The 26,305-nt window shown below is 49.6% G+C and overlaps 1 protein-coding gene across 2 annotated transcripts; it reads right to left on the bottom strand.

The window, feature by feature from the left end:
* Positions 1–1,960: 1,960 nt before the first annotated feature.
* LOC135824958 (nuclear distribution protein nudE-like 1-A) lies at positions 1,961–26,094 on the bottom strand. 2 transcript variants are annotated; one of them, XM_065337696.1, is made up of 9 exons: positions 25,871–26,094; positions 23,454–23,607; positions 23,096–23,244; positions 19,136–19,272; positions 18,064–18,338; positions 9,774–10,294; positions 6,695–6,749; positions 6,086–6,155; positions 1,961–4,880 (listed from the first exon to the last, which is right to left on the bottom strand). In XM_065337696.1, the coding sequence occupies exons 1-8, from the start codon at positions 25,936–25,938 to the stop codon at positions 6,126–6,128; spliced, it is 1,389 nt and encodes a 462-aa protein (XP_065193768.1). In that variant the 5' UTR covers positions 25,939–26,094; the 3' UTR covers positions 1,961–4,880; positions 6,086–6,125. The 2 variants fall into 2 exon arrangements, with proteins under 2 accessions (XP_065193768.1, XP_065193767.1); XM_065337695.1 differs by lacking the exon at positions 6,086–6,155.
* Between the last annotated feature and the right edge of the window lie 211 nt (positions 26,095–26,305).

A 26,305-nucleotide genomic window follows, 5' to 3' on the forward strand; every position in this document is an offset into this window, starting at 1 on the left:
TCAAGAGATCACACTGGGCCGTTCTGCACTGCAGACTGCAGGTCAAGCACTTCTACCGGCTTCTGTGCAACCGTCCTTGCTCTGAGTCTCCCCCAGCTGGATAAGATCACCGTCGCCCTGTATTACTATCAGGATTATGAGTTTATTTGTGGCCAAAGCCGAGCAGTACAATACTGCACTACTCCCTGATTATGCCACTACAGACTCAGTGCACTGTGCTGTGACTCACGGCCACTACGATCACAATAATACTAACAATAGAATTATGGCGGCACCAACAAAACATAACGAGTTTGCTGCCCCCGATTGCTAGCACTGTGAGTAGGGTTCTTCAGAGACAAACCTCAGTCTTCAAACTAACGTTACTTCAAAGACGCTGAGTGCTGTTCTTTGTTCGATGTTGAAGTGACTCATGACCCACGTCGTCTAAACGTAAGGTACTAGTAGGGTAGAACATAAATATTAATAAAAGACGACTTTGAGGATGACAAAGACCTGGCTGCACGCGACGTGACACTAATGCTGCAGCCAACAGATTGGAAGGGTTGAGAATGTGCCAAAAGCTGAGGTGCTATCTCCTTAGTCCTTATCAGGCGTGAGATCTCCTGGTTTTGCAGCTGTTTGTTAGATTCATCTTCTTACAATTGCCCGTCTCTGATCAGAATGAAACCCTCCCTGCTTGGCACGGATTCAATTTCTGCGGCAAGTATTCATTACTGCTACCCCACGGCCAACCTGGATGCGGCTAAAAATGGGGTTTCTCGGCACTTGTGCATGCCAGTGGTTGTGAGACGGTATCCACTCGTACTCGCCCCCACCGTTAGTGAACATGTACATGTAGGTTCTGCACCTGCCGCTAGGGTTTACCGGGTGTTAGCGGCCGTCGTGAGTTCCCTACGGGAGCGGACACGATAATTTCATTTTTTTTTAAACCCAACCTGGAGGGTGTCTCCCTACAGTGGTAACCTAACCTGCAGGGAGGTCTCCCTACTGGTAACCGAACCCCGAGGGAGGTCTCCCTACTTTAACCCAACCCCGATGGAGGTCTCCCCATGCTAACCCAACCTGGAGGGAGGTCTCCCCACTGCTAACCCAACCCCGAGGGAGGTCTCCCCACTGTTTACCCAAACTGGAGGGAGATTTAGCAACTACGGACAAAAATGGAAAAAGAAGTTGGCAGGTCTGCAAAAGACATACCGCACTCGCGCGATTAGTGCCCCATGGGGAACTATTTTTTCTATGTCCATGATCCATCGCAGATGGGACACTATTCAAAAGAGGGCATTATTCAAGAGTGGGCACTATTTTTTCAATGCTGGTACATAGTCATTTGCGTCATTCAGCATAAAACAAAGCAAAACAGAGCCTAAAATTTCAAGAACTGCGATTTTGATCCTGAAACCATCAGTGCAGTGACATGGACAAGAACATTACCAGAATAACACCTACTGTACTAAAGATTCGCGCTACAGATCGCATGTACTACACTGTTTATACAGCTTCACTTCCTTTTCATTCCATCCACCCTTCCAGAAAACTCCCCTGATAAGTACTACTCGTGCTAGTTTGTACGTGAAGTGTGGGGCCGGTTACAGTGAGGGCTGCGTCCCCCCCCCGCCTGTGTGGATTCACAGGAAGTGTGAGTTACGCAGTATGAAGAAAATGTTGAACGGTCTCTGCTGGGATGATGACTACACCATAGCTCAGTGGTTAGAGCATCGCTAGCTACAAGCGAGGGTCCCTGGTTCGAGTCAATTTTTTCTTCAGACTTTTCCCGTTTGTGTCTTTCCCTCAAACTAGTGATGATAAGTACTCAGTATCCATTTACTTTTAAAAGTCTTTGGAGAATCCTTTCAAATAAAGTCTGAATGAATGAATAAATGAATTAGCCAGCCTTGCAACAAGAACATTCGAGCTGTTGCCTAGGAGACAGCCAGTGCCACATCCACTCCAGCAGGGGCATGAGAACCGGTGCGGCAGCCGCGGTATCAACGATTTCATCTTGCGATTTTGAACTGAAGCAATGAAATGTGGGCCAGTTGGGTCCAATTTTCCAAACAATTGAGCAATCAGATGATTCCACTTGCTACCGTGTTCTGTACAGCACCAGGTACTAGCAGCACTGTGATACAAGCACAAGTATCCACCCGGTGCACGCCTACACACAGCTGGCATATCGGCTGACAACATACAGTCATATTGACAACTAAGTTATTAGAATAAATAATGAGAGGTTGATATGATATTGACAGCAAATAAATACTATGCACACCGAACAATTCCATTCTGCCGTGCCGACAACAGAAGCCGGACGACACACGCAACGATGGGAGCATTTAAAGCACGACCCAGGCCAAGCACAGACGCCGTGGCAACACTAGCAAATCGCCACAAGTAAACAAGCATGACACCGTACGCGTGTTTAACAAAATGACCAACGGCATAGCATAGCGATTCAGCACAAGACGCACACACGGGGGCGGCCAAGACGACAACGACGAAAAACCAGCAGTTCGAAAACGGGCATGTTATGTGAGCCGTACGTAAACGGTACGAATAAATAAAGATGTGTATCTATTTTGATAGGATCAAAGTCGGTATCTGATAGGCACATGTGTTAAGTGGGGAGCAGGTCTTCACAGTCCAGTTAGTCAATGAAAATAGCACTGGCCAAATGTGTTAAGAAAACAAACAAAACAGGAGAACAGCGGTGAGATTAGCAATTCCAGCGACAAGTGGACAAGGAAAAGTGCCCGCCCATTGCACACTGTGTACTGGGGGGGGGGGGGCACCAACATACTGTAAACTGGAGAGAGAGAGAGAGAGAGAGAGAGAGAGAGAGAGAGAGAGAGAGAGAGAGAGAGAGAGAGAGAGAGAGAGAGGGAGAGAGGGAGAGAGAGAGAGAGAAAGAGAGAGAGAGAGAGAGAGGGAGAGAGAGAGAGAGAGAGAGAGAGAGAGAGAGAGAGAGAGAGAGAGAGAGAGAGAGAGAGAGAGAGAGAGAGAGAGAGAGAGAGAGAGAGAGAGAGAGAGAGAGAGAGAGAGAGAGAGAGAGAGAGAGAGAGAGAGAGGGAGGGAGAGAGAGAGAGAGAGAGAGAGAGAGAGAGAGAGAGAGAGAGAGAGAGAGAGATAGAGATAGAGAGAGAGAGAGAGAGAGAGAGAGAGAGAGAGAGAGAGAGAGAGAGAGAGAGAGAGAGAGAGAGAGAGAGAGAGAGGCAGTCACGTCTTCAAGCGCAGAGAACCAACAAGGACAGGGATGACGTAATATGATGCTGGATGGTGTAGCAGCAACGTTGGTGTAGCCATGATAACAATATCAACAGATCACTACTCTCGTGTCAAACAGAACTCCAGCTGGCGATCGCTTGGCACCATGACTTTCCGCATTGCACAGCCACCACCGACTGCGTCACTGAGCACTCAGAGAGCATGCTCAGATTGCAGCATGTGAGCAGAGCGGGTACAGTGGCCGCAGGGCCGGGCGCAGGATGCAACACGCCACTTGAGGCTGGTCCAGTGACGGAAGAGAATCAGCACTGGGCGTTGCATCAACTGGGAGTAAACTGCCGCCATAGCAGTCCACTGGCGTTATTCCAGTTTACAGTGTGTAGACATGTAGTGCAACATTGCCAGGCGGACAGCAGAACCGGTGCCACTATCGGAAATCACACACTGGTGTCAATACACCCCGCTGTGCACCTCAACCAGCGTGAACGCCCGCAGACACGGAAAGAATGCTTGAAACTTGAAATGTTGCCGTAGAACAGTGATGATCAAGCTGAAGTCAGCACACATGCGGTTGCGTGGTGTACACACAATGTATACATGCTGAGGCGAGATGAAGTCTGCATGTATGCGGTGACACGGTGCACACACAATGTATACATGTTGAGGCGAGATGAAGTCTGCATGTATGCGGTGACACGGTGCATGCGCACACAATGTATACATGTTTGTTAAGAGGCGAGATGAAGTCACTGTACTACGGCAGTACTGCCCAGCTGCTGAGGTAGATCAGCTAGCAACTGTCACCGAGTCACACTGGCACGGGGACCGTAACACTGCCAACATGTCTATTAGTAATACTAGCATTGACACTGCTCACAGTGCTCAGCTGCTGGGGTAGATCAGCTAGCCGCCATCACGTCACACTACATCCACTTCCATAATCACACTGCCACTGCAACGCGCGCACGCAACTGTTACATAATCATTGCCGACATTGCCACCGGTGCTGCATGTCTATTAGCATCGGCACTGGGTCATTGGCACTACATGCACAACCACATCACACTGGCACTGCACGGCACTGTAACATTGCCAAAGCTGCTCCATGTCTCTTAGCAGTGGCACTGGGTCATTGGCACGGTGTCATTGGCAAGCTCCTCTCTTCCAAAGGCATTATTGCACTGTGCACTGCGCAATCAGCATTCATATTGTATTCGCAGCACGGTGCTCAATCGCGATCGCGATCGGCATTCGCGCTGCGCCACCGCGCCATCAGCGTTGGTATCACACATCAGCACGCAGCTCTCTGCACACTAGCATACTGCATACACTACTACGGACAGGGCATGGCGATCATCGTTACTCTCCAGGCAGCCCCCACCGCATGCGTTACGATAACACAAGCACCAGCTCGACTCCAGCAGGTCTTGAAGACGCACCGGACCCCGTTCCTACCAGCGAGACAATGCAAACAATGGCCGAGCCCCGCGGAAGAGTGCGCGGAGAGACAGCACACAGAACAGTGCGTACTGCGTAGCCTCGGTGTTACCGTCGCTGGGAAGGACGGGCGCTGGGGTGCCTTCGCGGCCCTGCGATCAGTTGTTCTCCCCACTGTTCACCATGCCATCATAGCCTGTGCTGCGCTTCCAGCATATCTGAAGTGTGCACAACAACAACAGGTACACAACCACGCGAGAATCCAAGCATAGGAGCACGGGTGCATGCACGCACGCACGCACACACACACACATACACACACACAAACACGCAAGACACACAGACACACAGCAAGACACACAGAAAGACAGCAAGACACACAGAAAGACATTGTCAATTGCAAAGCAATCAATGATAATAAATAATATCATGTCACTGGTGTAACTACAGTAAAGAATGGCTCAGGCATTTCCAGCATTTACGATGCTTGTAACGAATCACAAATGTTTACTTCTACAAGATGAAGCCGGATTTGTCCACCACAGGTCCAGGATACGTCCGATTATACGTGTACAATGCGCAGTGCATCATAAAAAATGACATCAAGTTGAAGCTTTGCGGGGGACCCCCCCCCCCCCCCCCCCCCATAGTGGAGCTGCACACTCTTGGGGGGGGGGGGGGGGGGCAGGGTGTACTCTTGGCGGGCAGTCTTGCTACTAGTACATAATGTTTTGCCTTCTACATGATTGTGTTGGTTGGTTGAACAGGGATCAGCAGTGTGCCCAGTATGTTGACATGTTAACACATTGATGACACGAGGCATGGTTGACATCAGATGGTACGTGTCGGCGCATACCACAGCAACATTCTACTTTGGCTGTGCGACATTCGTAACATGGATGCTGAAATGTAGGAGAGCAAGTGAGAGATGCGGTGATGGAAGGTGAGAAGGAGAGGGAGAGGGAGAGGGAGAGAGAGAGAGAGAGAGAGAGAGAGAGAGAGAGAGAGAGAGAGAGAGAGAGAGAGAGAGAGAGAGAGAGAGAGAGAGAGAGAGAGAGAGAGAGAGAGAGAGAGAGAGAGAGAGAGAGGGAGTAAGAGAAAGAGGGGGAGGAAGAGGGAGAGAGGGATAACAGACAGAGAAAGAGTGACGATAAGTGGCAGCGACTACAAAGGCCTTGGCTGACTCGTTCAGCATCAGGTTCACCGACTGCCAACTGCCAATGGGTACGTGGCATGGAATGAGGTAGACGTGATGACCAGACACGTTCGTCTTGTGAGTTGAGAAGCAAAGGAGGTGTGCTACACAACGGTGCTGGTGGCAGCTCAGAGGCAAAGCAAGATAATGATGGTGATGATGGCAGGTGCTCAGAAGTACAAAGCTGTTGTGATATTTCCACTCCAATCAAGCCGTGAGCAAACTTACTAGAGAATCTCTGGATGCTGAGAGTAGCCTGGCACTACGACTAGGGTGAAGGTTGAGACGAACCTAGCGGCTGAGAACAGAACCATGCACACATCCAATACAATCTCTTTCATTCACACACCGTACTCTGTGTGTGTGTGTGTGTGTGTGTGTGTGTGTGTCTGTGTGTGTGTGTTTGTGTGTGTTTGTGTGTGTACGTGCATGCACTGCTTTACAGAGCTCAAACGTGAGCGGGGTGGAGTGCTGAGCCCAAGGCCCCGGAAATGGGGGGGGGGGGCTTAAATAGGAAGTAGTGGGTCTTTGATTGCCAGGAAAGTGTTGGGAACTGGACCCGGATAGTGAAGGTGCTTAGCTCAAGTGAGCAAATCAACAACATAGTCCACGAGAAGAGGCATCAAGAGTCCGGGACTCTGCAGTCCCACATCAGCAGTAGCAGAGATACCCGCTTGGAGCAGAACAGTCCCTCGTCGCACTATACACACAGTCACAACACAAAAACTCGCCCCCCCCCCCCCCCACACATACACATGTGCGCTGTGCTTTGGCGCGCGAACACACACACACACACAATATATATACACACAGGGAGAGCACGATAAAGTAACTTACACAGCAGAGGAAAGAGAGGCAGCCCGATGAATGCTTGCGCTTCCGATGACTAATACTGCAATGGAGAACACGTTGATACCCATACACATACAGACACACACAGACACACACACACACACACACACACACACACACACACACACACACACACACACAGACACATACACACATACATAATGATATTATACACACGCGGCATGCACACCGAGGTTAAAAATCGATTTGTTACAACATCGCACAGACATGATTCGTTATTGGCTTTGTTGGAGGGGGGGGGGGGGGGTGGTGGTATGTACTCTTGTTTAGAGAAAGCTAGGAATAGTTACGTTAGTATTGCATAGTGTGTACCGTAGCTCCGCACACAAAAGAAGCACGGGTTCAAATGCGAAAAGTCGCTGCTTTTTCCGTAGCCAAGTAGGAAGCACCCCGGCATGTTGTTTATGTCGTATTTGGAAAACTTTTACGAGTACGGGGAAGCAGGCAGGAAAGGATATCTATACTTGGTGTTGAAGACCCTTGTGCGTCTGGTCCGTACACATGATGCAGTGGCTTGCACCAATACACACAGGTTGGATAAAAAGGGAGGAACAAGCCAGAAGTCAGTGTCATTGTTCTCTGGTTGAGTTTCTTCTCTAGTCGAGCTTGTTCTCTGGCTGAGTTTGTTTTCTTGGCAGAGGTTGTTCTCTGGCCAAGCTTGTTCTCTGGCTGAGTTTTTTCCCTGGCAGAGGTTGTTCTCTGGCTGAGTTTTTTCTCTGGTCAGTGTAACAAACCAGAAGTCCTTGTTCTCTGGGCAGTGTAACAAACCAGAAGTCAGTCTCCTTGTTCTCTGGTCAGTTTAGTAAGGTACGTGTTCTAGTAAAGGTCGAAAGCAGTCATGTAGGTGCTCTTTCACCACTAGTCAGAAGCAGAGCAGCAACTCTGAACCGGCTAACGTGGCCTTTATTCATGAGAGTGAAGTCTACCACTACAACTGGTCCATGGTGGTCAACGCGGTAGTGAGTAGCAGCCGGGCCACATGGACTAAAGCTAAGCTGAGTTTCTTGTTTGTTTGTTTTCATCAAATGTCTTGTACCTGTTACTTCTTGTACTTTAGAAAGTGTTTGAAAGTTTTCACAATTCCTGACTCGACAAGGTGCTAGCCATCTCACGGCTTGTCTGTGTTTTCAAAGGCATTTCGTTTGCATGTACAGTCAACTTCGCTAATAACGACTGCGGATGTAACGACAATTCGCGAATAACGACAGAATTTCCATGCCCAGAGCAAAGTCCCATCTAACTGTAATACATAATAATTATGAGACTTCGGGTATACGGACACTTCGCATATAACGACACTTTTCTGATGCCCCGCCGAGTGTCGTTATACGCAAAGTTGACTGTATTTCCTTCTTTGTGGCTGTGTTGGTATCAGTCTTGCTATGGTTGCCTGTGACGTCTACGTTGTGATAGTGTGGAGGAGGGTTCAGGCGTGGGTACTAATGGTTCCTGCATTTTCGAGATTAGTGGCGCATATCACAGTTGGTTTTGTTTGGTTCTATTAATAGAACTTCGAAGTATTTTTTTTGGTTTCCACAAGGTGCGGATTTTGGGAGTGTTTGGTTAGCACGAGGCGAATGGTTGTTTTTAGGAATGTTCGATTGCACGCAGTGTGGACGCTTACTCCTGATCACAGTGCCAGCACGCCCTAATGAACTTTCTTCAACTACTGCGACAGGTGCCTTGCGACTGTACGCGACAGCTCACGACAGGCCGTTTCTTGTCGCAACTGTCACAAATCGCGCGTCGCGTCGCAGAAAGTTGTATTGTGAATCGGCCTTAAGGGTGCGCTCAGACTACCGATAAAAATTGACAAAATGGGAAAGTTTCCAAGGTGATTTGATCACGTGACGTTACAGGCACTTTGCCGGCGGAAAACGTTTTACTGCTTTGGCTGCGGCAACTGCATTCTGGCAGTAAAAAAGGTGCTCAGGCCGGGAGTAGGGAAAATCCCTTCTCAGTGCCGCGGCGAGAGCTGCACAACTTACGGAACGGTAATGTTAGTTTATCGGTAGTGTGAATGCGAATGTCCTTCAGTGATGTATTCGAAGCTCTTTCAGGGTCCCAGTTTTGTACTTTTGAATTGGATTTCACCAAGTGCAACTGAAGATGCGCTTTCATCACAGATCACAACAACAACAACAACAACAACAACAACAACAACAACAACAACAACAACAACAACAACAACAACAACAGCAGCAGCAGCAGCAGCAGCAGCAGCAACAACAACAATAACAACGACAACAAACTCCGAACCGGCTCACTCCAGCCTTTCTAAGTGAGTGTGTGAGTGTGGATGATAGTACCACCACGCACAGTACAAGCACATGCTGTTAAGGGCGTGGTCACACAAGCACAGGGGGCTCCCTTCCGGCAGCGAGGATTTGCGACAGCGAGGCGTGTGTCTCACATGCCCAACCAGTTGTGTATGGCCACACATACGCACAGGGTGAGGTTAATGCTTTGCTGGCACTCTCACAGCAAAGTGGATTGCGGTGAATATGGCACGGCAAATCCACGTGGACCATGAACAACTTTCACGATTTTTGTTGCATGCATTTCGTACACCTTCACGTTTGTCGTGGCAATTCCCAATACGGCAGAACGCAATATTGTCCGCTATGCGTAACCGCAGGAGCCACAGTACCGCTTACAACATATGTGAGGCAGTGGATTTGAGTTAGTGGTGGGGTCCGAGCAAACCCACGAGCCCACTCTGAATCCACCCCGGTATTAAATACCCTAATATAGCCGGTTAAGTCCACACAAGCACGAACAGTCAATCAAGGTGATGCTTTCGGCCCTCTCACCCACTAACACACTAACACACCCACCCACTCTCCACCCACACCCACCCACACACATACCTCTAAGCAGTAATAAAAAACAAAACTAATCTACATTGCCAATATCCATGCAAAACTGTCTTGGCAGCATGGTCCAGCACAGCCCTACACAGCACAGGACACCACTCGATGTATCGAGGAACACCGTGTCACACAAGCATGACTGACAACACACCGGGCCGCGCCACACTTACGATGAAGAGCGACTGGTACGCCGCTGCGCTTTCGGATGCAGCGGTGTGGTGGCGATGGCGCTTTGCTGCGAGGCTTCCAGGCTATCGCACTCATCATCATCATCATTGCCTTTGTCTTGACTGCGACGAGCACGGAAGATATCGTGCGTTGGACTAACATCCACAGCGCCGTAGGAGAAGTGCTGAGGTGCACCCATATCGTCGGTCTGCGGTGTGATCGGCTCGGGACCGAGTCTGATCGATTGGTCAGACTGACGACGAGGCGTGTGCGGCAGTCGGGGTTGCTGCTGTGGCTGTGGCTGCTGCGTTTGCGTTTGCGCATGATGGTGGAAGTTCTGCTGCTGCCGTTGGTGGTGGTTCGTATCATGCTGCTGCCTCTGGTTGTCGGGCGGAAAATGTTTCTGTTCGTCTCCGCCCGTCTCCTCCTGAACGCAAGAGACGGACCTGGTGATGTCACCGCTGCCATACGTCGAGTCCGCCTGAAGTCCAAGATTGCTGATGCCACAGACATCGCCGCCATTCTACGAACAGTAATTTAAACACAGGAGACACAAGATCAGGGAGAGAGAAAGAGTGGGGGTGAGAGTAAGAGAAAGAACTGGATAAGGCTAAAGATTTCTGGGTGATAGTTGTTCCAGTAGATCCCGTAGGTTACCGTTTGCTAGGTCGATGTATTGTGTGCTGACCCGGCACATGTGAGCATGATGCTAGTACTGACTAGACACTGTTAGGACCTGTCTAGACATGCGATTGTCTGTACCGTAGCATTAATCTAGTACATGCATGGCATGCAATACCTGCCGGATCATATGACGGAACTGGTTTGCTGATTGGCTGTAGGTCTGTTCGCTTTATCAGCTGTGTTTTTGTGATAGTACCAGTTTCACTTTGGAGAGGAGAGAGTTTTTTGGTCTCTTTGGAAAGCAGAGTTTTTTGGTCCTGGAGAGAGGACAATAGCAGAGTTGGTATGTCCGTGCCAAGGCACGATGATGTGTGCATACTATTAGTCTAGAGATTTTCGTTCAGTTACGAAGAACAGAAATAAATACAGTCTTCTTTGGAGTCCAGATTCCGTGACCGAACAACTGGTCCTTCGAGCCGGATTCGAGTCCGAGGCAGTAATCGGAGTCGATGGAAAAAAGAACGAGCGTCAGGTCGACGAAGGGTAAGCCTCCTTCGCGATATGGAGAGTGGGATAGTGTCTCCCAAGTTTCCAAGAAATCCGGTAAGGAAGCCGAACTGGAACTCGCGGCCAGGATACGCGAGAGAGAGTTGCAAGCTGCTGAGGAATTAGTCCAGCTGGAGGCTGAGGCGGTCGAAAAGAGATTGGAACTCAACAGAGAGTTGGCGACCAAGCGATTGGCTGCAGACAGAGCAGCGCTGGAGTTGGAGCTCTCAGAGAAAGGCTCCACCGCGAGCAGCCGCAGGAGTCGGAGAGATGAAAGTGCACGGAGACTGTCCCACGCAGGTGTTGGACAAGGGCTCACGACAGAAGCACTCGTGCGCCATCATCAACTCCTTGAGAAGCTCAAAATTACCAGCGCAGAGTCTGGGAGAGCAGGGCGCGCCTTCAGCGTGGTGGACGCAGTTGACATCCAGCCAGCCAAGCCAAGACAAACACCAGCTGGTAGTCTGCCTCCATGCTTGAGTGCTGTGGATGTGGAACGAAGAAGTCCCCAGAGCTGGCTACCAAGTAAGACCAGAACGGTGGAAGTGGAAGCTGGTCGAAGTGACGGACTGCCATCCACAGTGACACATGCACAGTCCATTGTCATTGATGGTCCAGTGAGCAGCGACGGCAGTCAAGTACATGCAGGTATGTCTGGTGATAGTGCAGTGAATCCTGTGTTGCAGAGTAACAGTTTTGCCCCAGTAGCTGTGGCTAATAGTAATACTAGTAACAACGCACAACACAGACCAGGAAAGATGGTCACTGTGCAGTCCAGCTTTGCACCATTCACCACAACTAGTCTGAAGCCACAACTGCCCCAAGGCCCACAGTATCAGACACCAGCTAACCAGAAGTATCACCCTGCTGTGACATCTCAAGTGCAGCCAAGTAGCTACACAGTCCAGCAGAAAGTGCCTAGCCAGCTTGGACAGGCCAGAGTAGTGAGTGCAAGAGGTCAATCAGCCAGACCCGCAGCCAGCAGCCAGAATCCTGCAACTACTTTCTACTCACCGTATGTACAGCAGCAAAGTGCACCAGCAGCTGCACAGAGTCAGTTGGCTATGCAGTATAGTCAGCCAGATGGACAACGTCCATATACATCACCAGCTGCGAATCCTGCAACTTTTTACACGCCATATTATGTACAGCAAAGTGCACCAGCAGCTGCACAGAGTCAGTTGGCTACGCAGTATAGTCAGCCAGATGGACAACGTCCATATACGTCACCAGCTGCTTACCCTCATGCCGGGACATACAGATCCCATTTGAAGCCGTTGAAGCTACCGCAGTTTGACGGAGCGCCAGTGAACTATGTCCCTTGGAGACAGAAATTCATGAGTTTGGTGGGAACAGACCCCCACACAACTGAGCACTACAAGATGGCGAGACTGAGAGAGTCACTCGCCGGAGGGAGTGCCGAGGAACTCGTCCAGGACATTATGGACGGAACAGGCGCCTTTCAAGCAGCATTGGTGGAAATAGAAGCCTGGTATGGCGGTGAGGAGCGACAACTTGAGCGTCACGAGAAAGATATCCTAACGTGGCCCAAGATTGACAACGCTAAAGCCACCGACAAGCTAAAGAAGTTTGCTCTAAAGCTGCGGAGTACCCTGGTCAACATGAAGTCGTGTGGCATTGCTCCCGGCCGTGAACTGTACCTAGCAGCAACCCAGAAAATACCACCGACCCTCCTGCTGAGGTATTTTGAGCTGCACGAGGACCGGAACTGCGATGTTTGCAACTTTGCAGACTGGCTACTGAATCTGGTTCATATGCTGAGGAAGGTAGAGGAGAGGCAGGCAGAGACCCACAAGACACCCACATCAACGGCAGTGCTGCAGAAGTCACAGAGCCGACACGATCATCGACCACATAGAACGTTGGCAACTACAGCAGGAAATGAGACGCCAAAGGCCAGATGCAAGAAGTGCGGAGAGGGCCACGGCTTAGCTGACTGCCGGGCATTTGCCACCTTGTCAACAGCAGACAGGTGGAAATTCGTTAAGCCGTTGAATGTGTGTACCTGCTGCCTGCGCGTTGCTGGCCATCGTTCTGCTGAGTGCAGGAGCAACCCATGTGCTAAGTGCGGTGGAAAACACCATGACATGCTCCACATTGTGAGACAACAGCAGAGCTACAGCAGGAAGACGGACAAAGAGCCAGCCAGCATGAATCAAAGCAATCGACTGGACAGTCCACAGCGAGGCGGTGGATCACGTGAGAAGCCACAGCGTCCATCCGACACAGCAGCGACGGCCACAGCAACCACCTGCACCGCTAACACCGGGGTCCATGTTGCATTCATGACTGTGCCAGTCAAGCTGCAACACCAAGACCAGATGTATGATGCAGTGGCACTGATTGACTCGGCATCATCGACCAGCTATATCAGGGCTGACGTTGCTGAGAGCTTGGGTGTCAGCGGGCCAGATGAGCAGCTCACCACCTCAGTCCTAGGCGGAACGACAGTAACAGGCCGCCGGCAGAGAGTCAACCTGACCATCCACAGTCATGATGGTGACTACAGCACGGCGTTCCAAGCATGGACCCAGCCCGACATCACAGCTCCGCTACCGGCCGTTGACTGGCATCAGATGAGCCATCAATTCCCCCACCTCCAGCAACTACCGCTACCACAGGTCGACTCGCGGCAGATAGACATCCTGATTGGTATCGATGTCATTGACGTACACCGAGTGCTGGAGGAGGCCACTGGGCGCGCGGGAGAGCCCATTGCACGCCGTCTACCACTCGGCTGGGTTTGCTTTGGGCCGGTGGACATGCCGACGAGTGCCACATCCGAGTGCACGCTGCACGCATCTGCAGTATGTGAGCCATTGCTCGATACGCTGGTCACTAAGTTCTGGGAGGATGACCAGGTGGGCATGCAACCACAATCTGACAAGACGATGGCTGAGATAGAAGCAGAGCACCTCGTGGCTGACAGGATGAAAATCACTGATGGTCGTGTCACGACAGGCATCCCTTGGATTCGGCCAGACCACCAGCCACAGCTGCCGCCAAACCGAGCCATGGCAGAGAAGCGGCTGATCAGCCTCGAGCGATCTCTTCTCAAGAAGCCGGACATCCAAGCAGAGTACGACAGAGTCTTCCAATCATACATCGACAAGGGATATGTGGTCCGCTGTGAGGATAGTGCCGCCAGAGACGGTGACCAATGGCTACTACCGCACTTTCCTGTCGTGCGCCACGACAAGGCGACCACGAAAGTGAGGGTTGTCTTCGATGCAGCGGCTCGTCAGCGGGGTGTGTCTCTCAATGATGAGATGTACACTGGTCCGAAACTGCAACATGACCTGATTCACGTCCTACTCAGGTTCTGCCGTGAACCGGTTGCGATCGTAGGAGACATTGCAGAGATGTTCCTGCAGGTCCAGCTACAACAGCAAGATCGGCGGTACGTACGCTTCTTGTGGCGCAAGTCGACAGACGAGCAACCATCCATTTACGAGTTTACTCGGCTCGTGTTCGGACTGAAGGCATCACCGTTCATCGCCTGCCGAGCTCTGAGGGAGGTAGCCGCACAGCATGGGGAACAGTACGACTCAGCAGCCCGAGCAGCGGTCGAGGAATCGTTCCACGTTGACGATTTCCTGAACTCACAACCATCAGTACCAGCCGGCATCTCAGTACGGCAGGGGGTGCAGGACCTGCTCCACATGGGCTCGTTTCACCTGCGGAAATGGCGCAGTAACAGCCGTGACGTGCTCCGTTCTATCCCGGAAGCCGACCGAGCCGCCGATGCACTGGTGAGCATCGATGATTGCAGCGACGCCGCATCAGCTGCAGTTGTGAAGACGCTTGGTGTCGTGTGGGACGCAGCGTCTGACACGTTCAGCTATCGCTACAACACACCGGACGACCAGCGGCTGACGAAACGAAGCGTCCTATCCAAGATGGCCAGCATCTATGACCCAAGAGGGCATATTTCGCCGTTTACGATAAGGGCTCGACTGCTGTTCCAGGAGGCATGCATTCTCGGCTGTTCCTGGGATGACCCTCTCCCATCAGAGCTGGAGACCAAGTGGCAGAGGTGGTTTGCAGAACTACCAGATCTAGCTGGGATCAAAGTGCCACGATGCTTCAAAAGCATGGAGCGCCAGGCTGACACCGCGGAGCTCACAGTACATACCTTCACCGATGCCTCGGCGCACGCCACTTCAGCTGTCAGTTATGTCCGCGCGGCGTATCCGGATGGTTTTGTGAAGGTCAGCCTTACATTCGCCAAGGCGCGGGCAACCCCAATCAAGAAAGTCACCATCCCTAAGTTGGAGTTGCGAGGTGCAGTACTCGGCCTGCGCACCAGCAAAGTTGTCAGCCAAGCCCTCGCTATTCCTGTTGCTGAACATGTGTTCTGGACCGATTCCCTCAATGTCGTGTACTGGGTGAGGAGCCATGCCAAGAACTTCACTTCAGATGTCGCCTGCCGGGTCGGTGAGATTCAAGCCGACACCAAAGCTAGCCAATGGAGACACGTACCAGGAGTCCTCAACCCAGCCGACTTCCCATCTCGAGGTATGAAAGTGCTGGACCTCGTTGGACGTCACACATGGTGGAGTGGTCCGGACTTCCTGACCAGACCGGAGACAGAGTGGCCGCTTGTGGAGCTTGCTACCCCTCCGCAACTACCTGGTGAGCTGAAGAAGAAGCCATGTATGACATTCGCCAGCCAGGTGACGCCATCTCGACTAGATCCTGCCACATATTCGACGTGGGAGCGTCTTACCAGGGTGACTGCCTGGTGCTTACGGTTCGTACAAAATGCCCGACGGCAGACTGCGACAGTCACGAGGGGGGAAACCCACGTCGACACCGCCAACACCAGTGCCCCACTAGTCTATGTCCGTTTAGCAAGCGGTCATAAGCCAAGATCAGTAGTGACAGTACCGGTGCTGACGGCAGCAGAAGTAGCAGGAGCCGAACGACATTGGTTTGCACAAGCTCAGCTGTCAGCGTACCCAGCCACGCTTAAGCGCTTACGGGCAGGTGAGGAATTACCACCATCTGACCCTCTCTACCGGCTCAACGCGGTCCTGGATGCGACGTCACACCCTGCTCTCATGGTCGTCAACGGACGACTGAAGCATGCTGTCAACCTACCTGTTGGTGTTCGCCAGCCAGTGATCCTACCACAGCGTCACCGAGTCACTACGCTACTCATCCAGCGCGAAGACGACCTCTGTTGCCATGGTGTTGGAACCCAGCACCTGCTGTCCAACCTACGACAGAGATTCTGGATTGTACATGGTACATCAGCGATCAAAAGTGTACGTGCACAATGCGTTACATGCAGCCGACTGATGAGTAAGGCTGCGGAGCAGATCATGGGACCGCTACCCAACCATCGCACGTGTGGTTCTCTCAAACCATTTACCAGATGTGGAGTAGATTACGCAGGACCGTTCTACACAAAGCAAGGGCGTGGTCGAGCGCAGCAGAAGCGGTACATGTGCGTTTTCACCTGTTTGGAGACCAGAGCATGCCACTTGGAGATGGCCTTCTCTTTGGACACAGAAGCATTCCTGATGGCATTCTCCAGATTCATCAAGCGTCGCGGCACTCCGTCCATCATGGTGTCGGACAACGGCACGAACTTTACAGCTGCCGAGCGAGAGCTCCGAGAGGCGAGCGAAGCCATTGATCGCACGCAAGTCAGCAGGAAATTCGCTCATGAAGGAATAGAGTGGCGGTTCAATCCTCCGCGGGCACCCCACTTCGGAGGAGTATTCGAAATTGTTGTGAAAGCTGCTAAGCGTGCCATCACCACAGTACTCGCTAATGCTTCGCTTACCGACGAGGAGTTGCTGACCGCACTGATTGAAGCAGAGCATCTCATCAACACTCGTCCGCTGACTACAGTCTCAGATGATGCTCAGGATGATCAGCCCCTCACTCCCCAGCATTTCCTTGTGGGACGTATGGATGCGCCTCTGGCCAAGGAAGTGACGGTGCTTGGTGAGCATCAGCATCAGCGGAAGAGATGGGCGGCAGTACAGCGATTAGTAGACGACGTGTGGCAGCGATGGAAAAGAGAGTTTCTACCATCCTTGAACCTCCGGAAGTGCTGGCGCCAGGCCAAGAAGAGCTTGAAGGTGGGTGACGTGGTGATGTGGATGAGTCCCGGCACTCCGCGCGGAGAGTGGCCATTGGGTCGCATTATGGAGACCTTCCCAGGAAAGGACAACAAGGTGCGCGTCGTGGACGTCAAGATTGGAGGCAAGATCCTGCAACGTGCCATCCATCATCTCGTTCCTTTGCCAGTTGGAAATGAGTAACAGTGATGGACATGATTATGTAGTTGTGTCACACTCGGATTGTTTTTTTTTTTTTTTAGTGTGGTTTTCTCCTCGTGTGAGAGGGGGATATGTTCCAGTAGATCCCGTAGGTTACCGTTTGCTAGGTCGATGTATTGTGTGCTGACCCGGCACATGTGAGCATGATGCTAGTACTGACTAGACACTGTTAGGACCTGTCTAGACATGCGATTGTCTGTACCGTAGCATTAATCTAGTACATGCATGGCATGCAATACCTGCCGGATCATATGACGGAACTGGTTTGCTGATTGGCTGTAGGTCTGTTCGCTTTATCAGCTGTGTTTTTGTGATAGTACCAGTTTCACTTTGGAGAGGAGAGAGTTTTTTGGTCTCTTTGGAAAGCAGAGTTTTTTGGTCCTGGAGAGAGGACAATAGCAGAGTTGGTATGTCCGTGCCAAGGCACGATGATGTGTGCATACTATTAGTCTAGAGATTTTCGTTCAGTTACGAAGAACAGAAATAAATACAGTCTTCTTTGGAGTCCAGATTCCGTGACCGAACAATAGTGCTACCACTAAGGCTGTGTTTACATGAGAGTTTTGAACCCGGGTCGAGTTCAACCCGGGTTAAAATTCTGTACAATGGAAAAAAAATAGGTGGGTATTTACATGAAGACAGTTGAACCAGGTCGATTACTGATATGCCGCCAAAAGTCCACTTCTAGAGTCGTGTATGGTCACGTGAATGCTTTCCCACAAAGTTTGCCTATGCAGTGCTGTTCAAACCAGGCGCGAGATACGCCCAGAAGAGAGAGAGGTCAGCTAGCTGCATTGAAACTCACCGACAAAGCCGTAGGCAGGTAGGCACCCACGCTCCTGGACTTTATAGCTCGGGAATGCGGACTGGCAGTTCGCAAGCCGTTACTAGTAATAGCAGCAGGGAAATCCGACGAGCTCCGATGTGAAGTCATGGGACTAGCACCGGTAGCAGCCATGTTTCCTCGAAGGCCTCCTATTCCAACTGAAGAGTCGGCACAGCGCTCATTGAACATCATCATGGGAGTGACGAACGAGCTCCGAGATGTCTGTGCTCGAATGAACAGTTCCTGCTGCATATCTGTAAAGACATAGACAGAGGAAGGGAGAGAGTAAGTCAACGAGCGATTGAGTGAGTGTGTGTGTGTGTGCGTGCGTGCATGCACGCGTGCGCGTGTGTGTGCCTGTGTGTGTGTGTGTGTGTGTGTGTGTGTGTGTGTGTGTGTGTGTCCCATATGGTGCAGTGGTATGTGCAGTCGATTTCCAATCGAGAGGTTGCGGGTTCAATTCCCGACGATTATGGTCGCACACGTCTTTCTTCTCTTTCTCGGACTCTTCCTGACTTTTCTTTCATTCTCCTGGGTGGTTACCAACAGCCAGTGTATGCCGGAGTATGTGGTGCGGTGTGTGTGTGTGTAGAAAAAAATGGAAAAATGAAAAATAGGGATTCACTGGCCAGAAAAAGTCACTTCAAACAGCTGTGTGGTGGATACCAGGCTAAAAATAGTGGCGGTCAATTCATCAGCCTTGCAAGCTGTTGAATGGTGTAATCCCAGCACAAGTTGCTGTCTAACATAGCTGTTCGCTATCATCGCTTCCGCGATGGGCATGTCTGAGGTCTGAGGTGTGTGTGTGCGTGTGTGTGTGTGTGTGCACGCATGCATGTACCGTATTTCCCCGATTAAAAGTCGCACCCCCATTTTCAGGTTTGAGGAACATTGTTGCGATATATTCACTTCAGTAGTAAGTCATGCTCGATTGTAAGTCACATCCACTTTCTTACCCGTGAATTTTAGTGTACAAAGGTGCGACTTATAATCGGGGAAATACGGTAGGCGTGTGTGCCTGTGCCAAACATGACTGCATAAGCCCGGTTACCTCTGGATTCATCTTTGAGCCGTTGCACCATCACCAGAAGATCTTCTTTCTCATCCAGCTCTCCCTCCAGTAGTGCATTGCGCTCCAGGGCAGCGTTCAGACGCACTTCGAAATCAGTGAGCGACTGAACTGTTGCACTGTGTATGTGTAGAACGTGACATACACACAATACAACTATCAGATCACTCACACACAGCATAGAAATCCACTACAGTTGGAACTCGCTTCACCGCACACGTCCGTTTTCCACAAAAAAATATCCGGATAGGCGAGGGAACCGGATAATCGACCACACATACTGTATGTATGCGTGACACATGCTGGAAATCGGTAACCAAGAGTTTTCTTCCGGATGGCGAGGGATTCGGATAAAAGAGGACCGGATAAGCGAGGTCCGACTGTACTAGCGCTTGGACCTACAGTACTGTTGGGCGCCGGAGAACTGGTGGGTCAGGGTTCTAGCCTACAGTCCATTTCAAAACTATAGACGCGTACCTAGGCAAAAACCGTTATGCCAGCATCTATACCATATAAAATCTGTGATCACTTTGTGCATAAATTTTTCCAAATTGGGCGTCTGTTATCCAATCCTTTAGAAACTATATGAGAGTAATTGTGGAGCGATCCTGAGCAATATTCCGAAAACTATTCTCAAAAAGTTCCAGCCAAATTTGAAATATGAGCCGCAGCCAGCAAAAATGGTACTATAGGGTTAATTTTTGGAAAACGGTTTTTTTGCTCCAAAACACTTCTTCATACCGGTATGTGAATTATCATTCCTGATAGTTTGAATGTATTCTAAGGTGCTGGGGGTGGTTAAATACCACTATATGTACAAGGGTGTCCACATTGGCAATAGCTGTCAGTTTACTTCTGCATTATAGTTAGTTATAAGTCCTCTGCCATGCCCTCGGCCTCTTCTTGGCCTGTGGCATTGCTCCATGGTGCTTCTGAGTCTTGGCTCAGGTATTGCTTGATCTCCTTGTTCAGGTACAGCAGCCTTGTATCACTGATACCACCTGATGGCAAGGTTGTGGGCAGGCGGCTTGCAGCAACAGCAGCAGAGTTGGTGGATGAGCGCATGTGCCTTATCTCAACCTCATCTGCTTGACAGTGCTTCTTCATGCAAACGACACCAGGAGATTCCCGTGCACGCAGCCGCTCACACTCACAGCGTGCGCAAACATCAGACCTCTGCTTCATGATGCATATAATAATATATGGAGTATTACTGTTAGCTTTCCAAAGCCGTTTGAACGTGGTCAGACTAATAGGATGTGCACCTTCAGAATCACAGTATAGACAATGAATTTCTTTCTTTGTACAACTAGCAGGAAGATATGTGGGCGCCTTTGCTGCGCGTCCCCTGGGTGCTGCTGGTTGTGGCATTCCATAACGTGATGCATAGTTTTTGATAAACTGCACAACATTGTCAGCCACTGCAGTAGGTAAGATGTTGGGCGGGGGTTTGCCCTTACTCTTGCTGCTCTGTGGCGTTGTAAGTAGATGTTCAGCGTCTTCTTGTAATTTACGTAGTAGAGTATGCGACAATCCATGTGCATCTTGGAACACTTCACGGCAGACGACAACACCAAGCATTGCATATGTGAACGAAAATTTGCAAGAACTTGCAGTTGCAGCTCCAGCGCTGGGGCTAGATATTTTCATTATCGCTGCATGTCCGCCAGCACGTACCGCTTCAGCTCACTCCTCTTCATTGCTCTCAAGTTACATACCAGTTCCTCGAGCTGGTCCGGAGGAAGCTTGGTCCAATGATTCACTTTGCATTTGCAACCGATGTCCAGTGCGTCGCGTATCATCGCCGCTGCCGCTCCACTTGCTGCACTCGTTCCATCGCTAGTGGTATCCTCTGCATCGCTGAAATACTCGTCATCGCTACTCTGCGACTCCAGCGGTAAACAGGTCCGCTTTTCTGCAGGTGTGTCCGAATCTGAGTCGTCTGAGCCAGACGTTTCGGCGATCGTATCACTGCTGTTTAGGCCGTAAAAACTTTCGTCATGTTCCCGTAGCGCAGCGAGGTCGTCAACGCTCGCACCGCAAATTTCTAGGCTTCGTCTTCTACTCGTGCATGCCATGACACTCTGTGGATTCTCTACTTTCAGTACGCGTCTTCCATGCACTCACACTTGTTGAAAGATGAAGTTGCGCCACTTGATACCTTGTCAAGATGAAAACAAAATAATCTTGAAGCGATCCTCATCAAGGAGACAACTCGTAAAAAGTACAAAATCACCTCAACTCAAAAAGATTTTTTTCAATTCCGAACTTCAAACACCCATTCTGAACAATTTCCGTAATTTTCTATAGTACCTTTTTTGCTGGCCGCGGCTCATATTTCAAAAACCCTACGCGTCTATAGTTTTGAAATGCACTGTAGCCCGTTCTTATTTTTCTCGAACACTGCCGTTTCGTTCTTATTCAATGGTACAGTCATCCATGTACATGTCATTGTATGTACAGCAGGTATCGGTTATAGCGTGGGTGTTTTGAAAACCCAATTTCTATTCCAATTTTCGATATTTCTGACTTGCGATAAATCAAGGGTGACGATGTCATATCAAATGCACGTGCGCAGAGGTAGGAAGGCCATCATACATGCAACGTATCGCTGCTGTGCACGCGGCTGTTCATAGTCCCATGGCATAGGCATACCATGTTGCTATGCAGCGTGAGTTACATGACAACAACAGTTGAACCTGCAGCACTAACTTGTTACAATGCGAGTCGGATCAGAACTGCACTGGGCAGATGGTATTACTACAGGCGATACACTTTGTACAAATCTGGCATGTTTTGCTACACAAAGTCCATTCTTAGGACCAATATACTCTACTATGCGATACCATTGCTTGTAAGAAGAAATGTTCACTTGAAAAATATGTTATGACTATGAAAACATGAGAGTTCATTCATGTAGGCATTATAATAATGCCTACATGAATGAACTTTATTCTTTTACGCGACCACACTATAACCGATACGCACTGAACAAGACTACAACATCATGTGGACTGTACGCCTACATGCTTGTACATGTACCAGTACAGGCCCAGCAACTTTACATGACTGTTGCATGGTGACGCATAATTATGGTAACTATTACGCACACCTGCCAGTCCACATGTTTTGATTAACTTATAGGCGATTCAGACTACGGCCAAATGTGACCACGTTTCTACGACTCAGACGGATTTGATCAGGGATTGTGCATAAAATTTAAACAGGACTGCATCACCATGGAAGTTCAAGTTCAGACGTGATTTTGGCTCGAGTCTGAATCGCCTATTAGGGGCCGTCCAAGGTTACCAATAATGGGGTGGGTGGGTTTGATAGAGTTTCGTTTTGAAAATAATTATTGAATGCAGATGGAGAATGCCCAGTTACTTCTGGGTGTCGAAAATTGGCATCAATATTTTATTGGAATTCGTTTCACCTGCTGAAAAATACTAAAACTTTTCGTTTTGTAAAAACAATCGGTAACCCCGGGCGGCCCCTTACCATGAAACTAAGGAAATGTACTGAAGCAGACATTGAAATCCGTAGAGAAGTCGAGTGGCCAATGTACACGCGGCCAAAATAGCAAATGAGTGGCCACATTACAGAGTATAGGGGAAAGGAAACCTGGGTGCAGTATTCACAGAAGGCAATTGTGCAATTTCCAATGCCATTACAAACTCTAGCCTTAGCCAAGTGATTCACACATAAAGCAATAAAAAGACAGGATGCAGTACGTGATACAGTCAACTTCGCCAACAACGACTGCAGATATAGCGACAATTCGCGAATAACAACAGAATTCCCATGCCCAGAGCAAAGTCCCATCCAACTGTAATACATATAATGAGACTTCGGGTATAAGGACACTTTCCTGATGCCCCGCCGAGTGTCGTTATACGCGAAGTTGACTGTACATTCACAACAGCGGACATTCAAACCTACCGTTGGGCCCTGTCCAAATCATCGTTGGTTTGCTCCAGCTCCCGGGTGTAGTTCTGCACGGTTTGACATTGCACAGACAAGCGCTGAACCTCGCACTCCAGCTGCTCGATGTGCTGCTGAGACTTGCGATTCAGACACTCAAGCTTGTCCTGCAAGCACGGTCAACAAAAACAAGCATCAAGTGGGATTCACAGAAGTTTTTCGCGATGCGACACGATCTGTGACGGAGAGAGAGAGAGAGAGAGAGAGAGAGAGAGAGAGAGAGAGAGAGAGAGAGAGAGAGAGAGAGAGAGAGAGAGAGAGAGAGAGAGAGACACACACACACACACACACACACACACACACACACAGGCCGTACCTGCAGGTTGTGGTTGTCCTGTTCGAATCTGACGTTCCTGCCTTGCAGGTCGGAGATCTTCTTCTCATCCAGCTGTAGCTGAGCCTCTAGCTCCGCTTCCAACGCTGCACTGCTCTCCTGGTACTCCTCAAACTCAACCTGATTGGCCAGCAGTCTGCGCCGGGGTGAAAGAGGTGAATCAAGCATGCACACACACACACGGACGGACACACACACACATACACACACATAGGCACACCCATGCGCAGCAGGATCAGTATTGATGCGAGGATCATCCAACGACCCTGAGGTAAGAATCAAGAGGCATTTCACATTGTGCAATATGAGCACACCAGCACATCCTTCCACTGCCTAGTTCCCAGCTGGATTTACTAGTAAACAATTTTTACAGCACGGCACAGACCAAGAGTGCATTGTGAAGTGCTGGAGTCCACCGTGTATAGTCACAGCATGGCCAAGTTTGTAGGGAAATTCCCTCTACTACCATACAGGCATGCAAAGAATGCAGAGGTTGACGCAACGCATGCACTTGTAAACGAAGGGATTATGCTACTAGTTTAAGTATACCGTCGTGTCAAACAGTGACTCGTGTAGAGGCATGACTTGAATAGAAGCAAGGAAACTCAAACAGTGAGCATGTATGCTATTGGCCCACGCATGTACGCACAGCACAGTGCAGAGGTTATGCACAGAGTTACAGCTTGAATAGAGGAACGTTTGGCAAGCATGGTCTGAACATCGGACATACGCCCTGCTTTCGTTGAAACGTGTGCCACTTAGCGGTATTTGCAAGAACTTTACTGGACAGACTTGGCCGTTTGCATTCTCTTGTTGCAAATACAGGAAGGTGTGCATTGTGGATATATGGCTACCAATAATACCAACACTCATGTTCGCACCAATAAATAAACTTAAACATCTACCTAGGAGTTTGAGGGAGCTACAATTTACTACAGTCAACTTCGCTAATAACGACTGCGGATATAACGACACTTCGCGAATAACGACAGAATGTCCATGCCCAGAGCAAAGTCCCATCCAAATGTAATACATATAATGAGACTTCGGGCATAACGACACTTTTCTGATGCCCCGCCGCCGAGTGTCGTTATACGCAAAGTTGACTGTACATGTACATGAACTACAGCCGTGGCAGCTGAAATCCGACCCCTGGTTTCCGTGCTGGAGCGCAGCACTGATTCTACAGTCCATTTCAAACCTATAGACGCGCAGTGTTTTTGAAATATTTCAAATTTGCCTGGAACTTTTTGAGAATAGTTTTCGGAATATTGCTCAGGTCCGCTCCACAGTTACTCTCATATCGTTTCTAAACGATTGGATAACAGACGCCCAATTTGGAAAAATTTATGCACAAAGTGATCACAGATTTTATGTGGTATAGATGCTGGCATAACAGTTTTTGCCTAGGTACGCGTCTATAGTTTTGAAATGGACTGTAGCGGCCTCTATTTGGTAGTACACAAGAGCGTGCTGGGTTGTTGCAATGTGAATGCGTCAAGCTGGGGTCGGATTTCACTTGCCACCACTACTGCACTGTTTATTCATTCATTCATTCAGACCATATTTGAAGGATTCTCCAAAAGTAAACGGGTGTGCATCAGGGGAGTTTCCTGCAACTGTGGATATTTGGCTGTGAAACTGATAAAATAAAATTTGTGCATACGTCTAGGAGAATCTGTTTCATACTCCAGCGCTGCTCAATGGTCTATGGCTGTGCAACGGCAGGCGCGAACTTGAATGATGCGACTGGATTTCATTGAGCAGTGCTCTATGTGTATACTGTGCATGCACGTCTGCGGTCTCACAACCCGGTGATGTGAGAACTCGATCTCGGCTGGTGAAATGAATTTCTTGAAAAGGTGCACAGTAGGCGAGCAATCATTAATCGTTACCTGCCTGCTCTAGACCATGAGACAGAGAGAGTGAGTTCGTCACCGTTTACAGCAGGCAGAAATACAGTCAACCCCTCTCTAGGATGAAAACCGAAGAACAGATGGTATTTCGTTCGCAATAAAGGGAGTTCTTCTTTAATATCCACATTTTATGCACAGCCAATTCTCATGGATTTATCCAATAGAGTTATGACTCGTATGACGGTATGTATCAAAGACACAGCACAAAAGGTGTGATTAATATTAATTTTACGAGGGCTTCCTGGAGTTTATCGATAGCAAATAATTCACATCCAGCCACTTTGTACGGTCATATCAATATCGATTCTTATCCAACTACATGTACGCAAAACAAAACAAAAATAAGCACCTCAGCGCAAACGAATATGGTGAATTGAATGACACGATTTTGGGTCTTGGATTGGAGTGGGCATGCAGAAACATTTCAACTGCGTCGCAACTATTTTTTTTCCCACGTCCATATCAATTTGGGGCTTCACTTACTTTTCCTCGAAATCCTCAGCCCTGTTCTTCCAGTATTCCACTGTGGCCTCGTCTCCTACGGACGCCATTGGGTTTCCTGGGCTAAATGGGGCTGCTACTTTAGAGCAGCTCCCCAGCCACAACAGACTCACAACCTGGTCTTTCTGCTGTCACTCTGGCAGATAGCACTTCCACACACATCGACCTGCCTTCGCCTGCAGTTGGAGTGGAAAACCTGTGCAAGCTGTGTGGGGCCGGGGATCATGTAAAAAGAAACATCAGCTTTGAGCTTCAACTCGGTCTGGCATGAGTTACCGCTTGAAATGACTGGAATTCAATGCGATTTTGAATAACACATGAACGATTTACTTCCAAACGCACATTATTGTCCAAAGACGTGAATTTAGACAGAATTTTTGTGCACTGCTCCACACCCACGCGCGCACACACAGTTCG

This window comes from Sycon ciliatum, chromosome 9, assembly GCF_964019385.1.
Source record: "Sycon ciliatum chromosome 9, ocSycCili1.1, whole genome shotgun sequence".
Taxonomy (NCBI): domain Eukaryota; kingdom Metazoa; phylum Porifera; class Calcarea; order Leucosolenida; family Sycettidae; genus Sycon; species Sycon ciliatum.

Coding starts and splice junctions, on each gene's coding strand:
- LOC135824958 (XM_065337695.1), bottom strand. CDS start 25,938: ATGGCGTCCGTAGGAGACGAGGCCACAGTGGAATACTGGAAGAACAGG. Junction 23,608..25,870: donor GCTGAGGATTTCGAGGAAAA/GTAAGTGAAGCC, acceptor ACCCCGGCGCAG/ACTGCTGGCCAATCAGGTTG. Junction 4,881..6,694: donor GCCTCTCTTTCCTCTGCTGT/GTAAGTTACTTT, acceptor TGCACACTTCAG/ATATGCTGGAAGCGCAGCAC.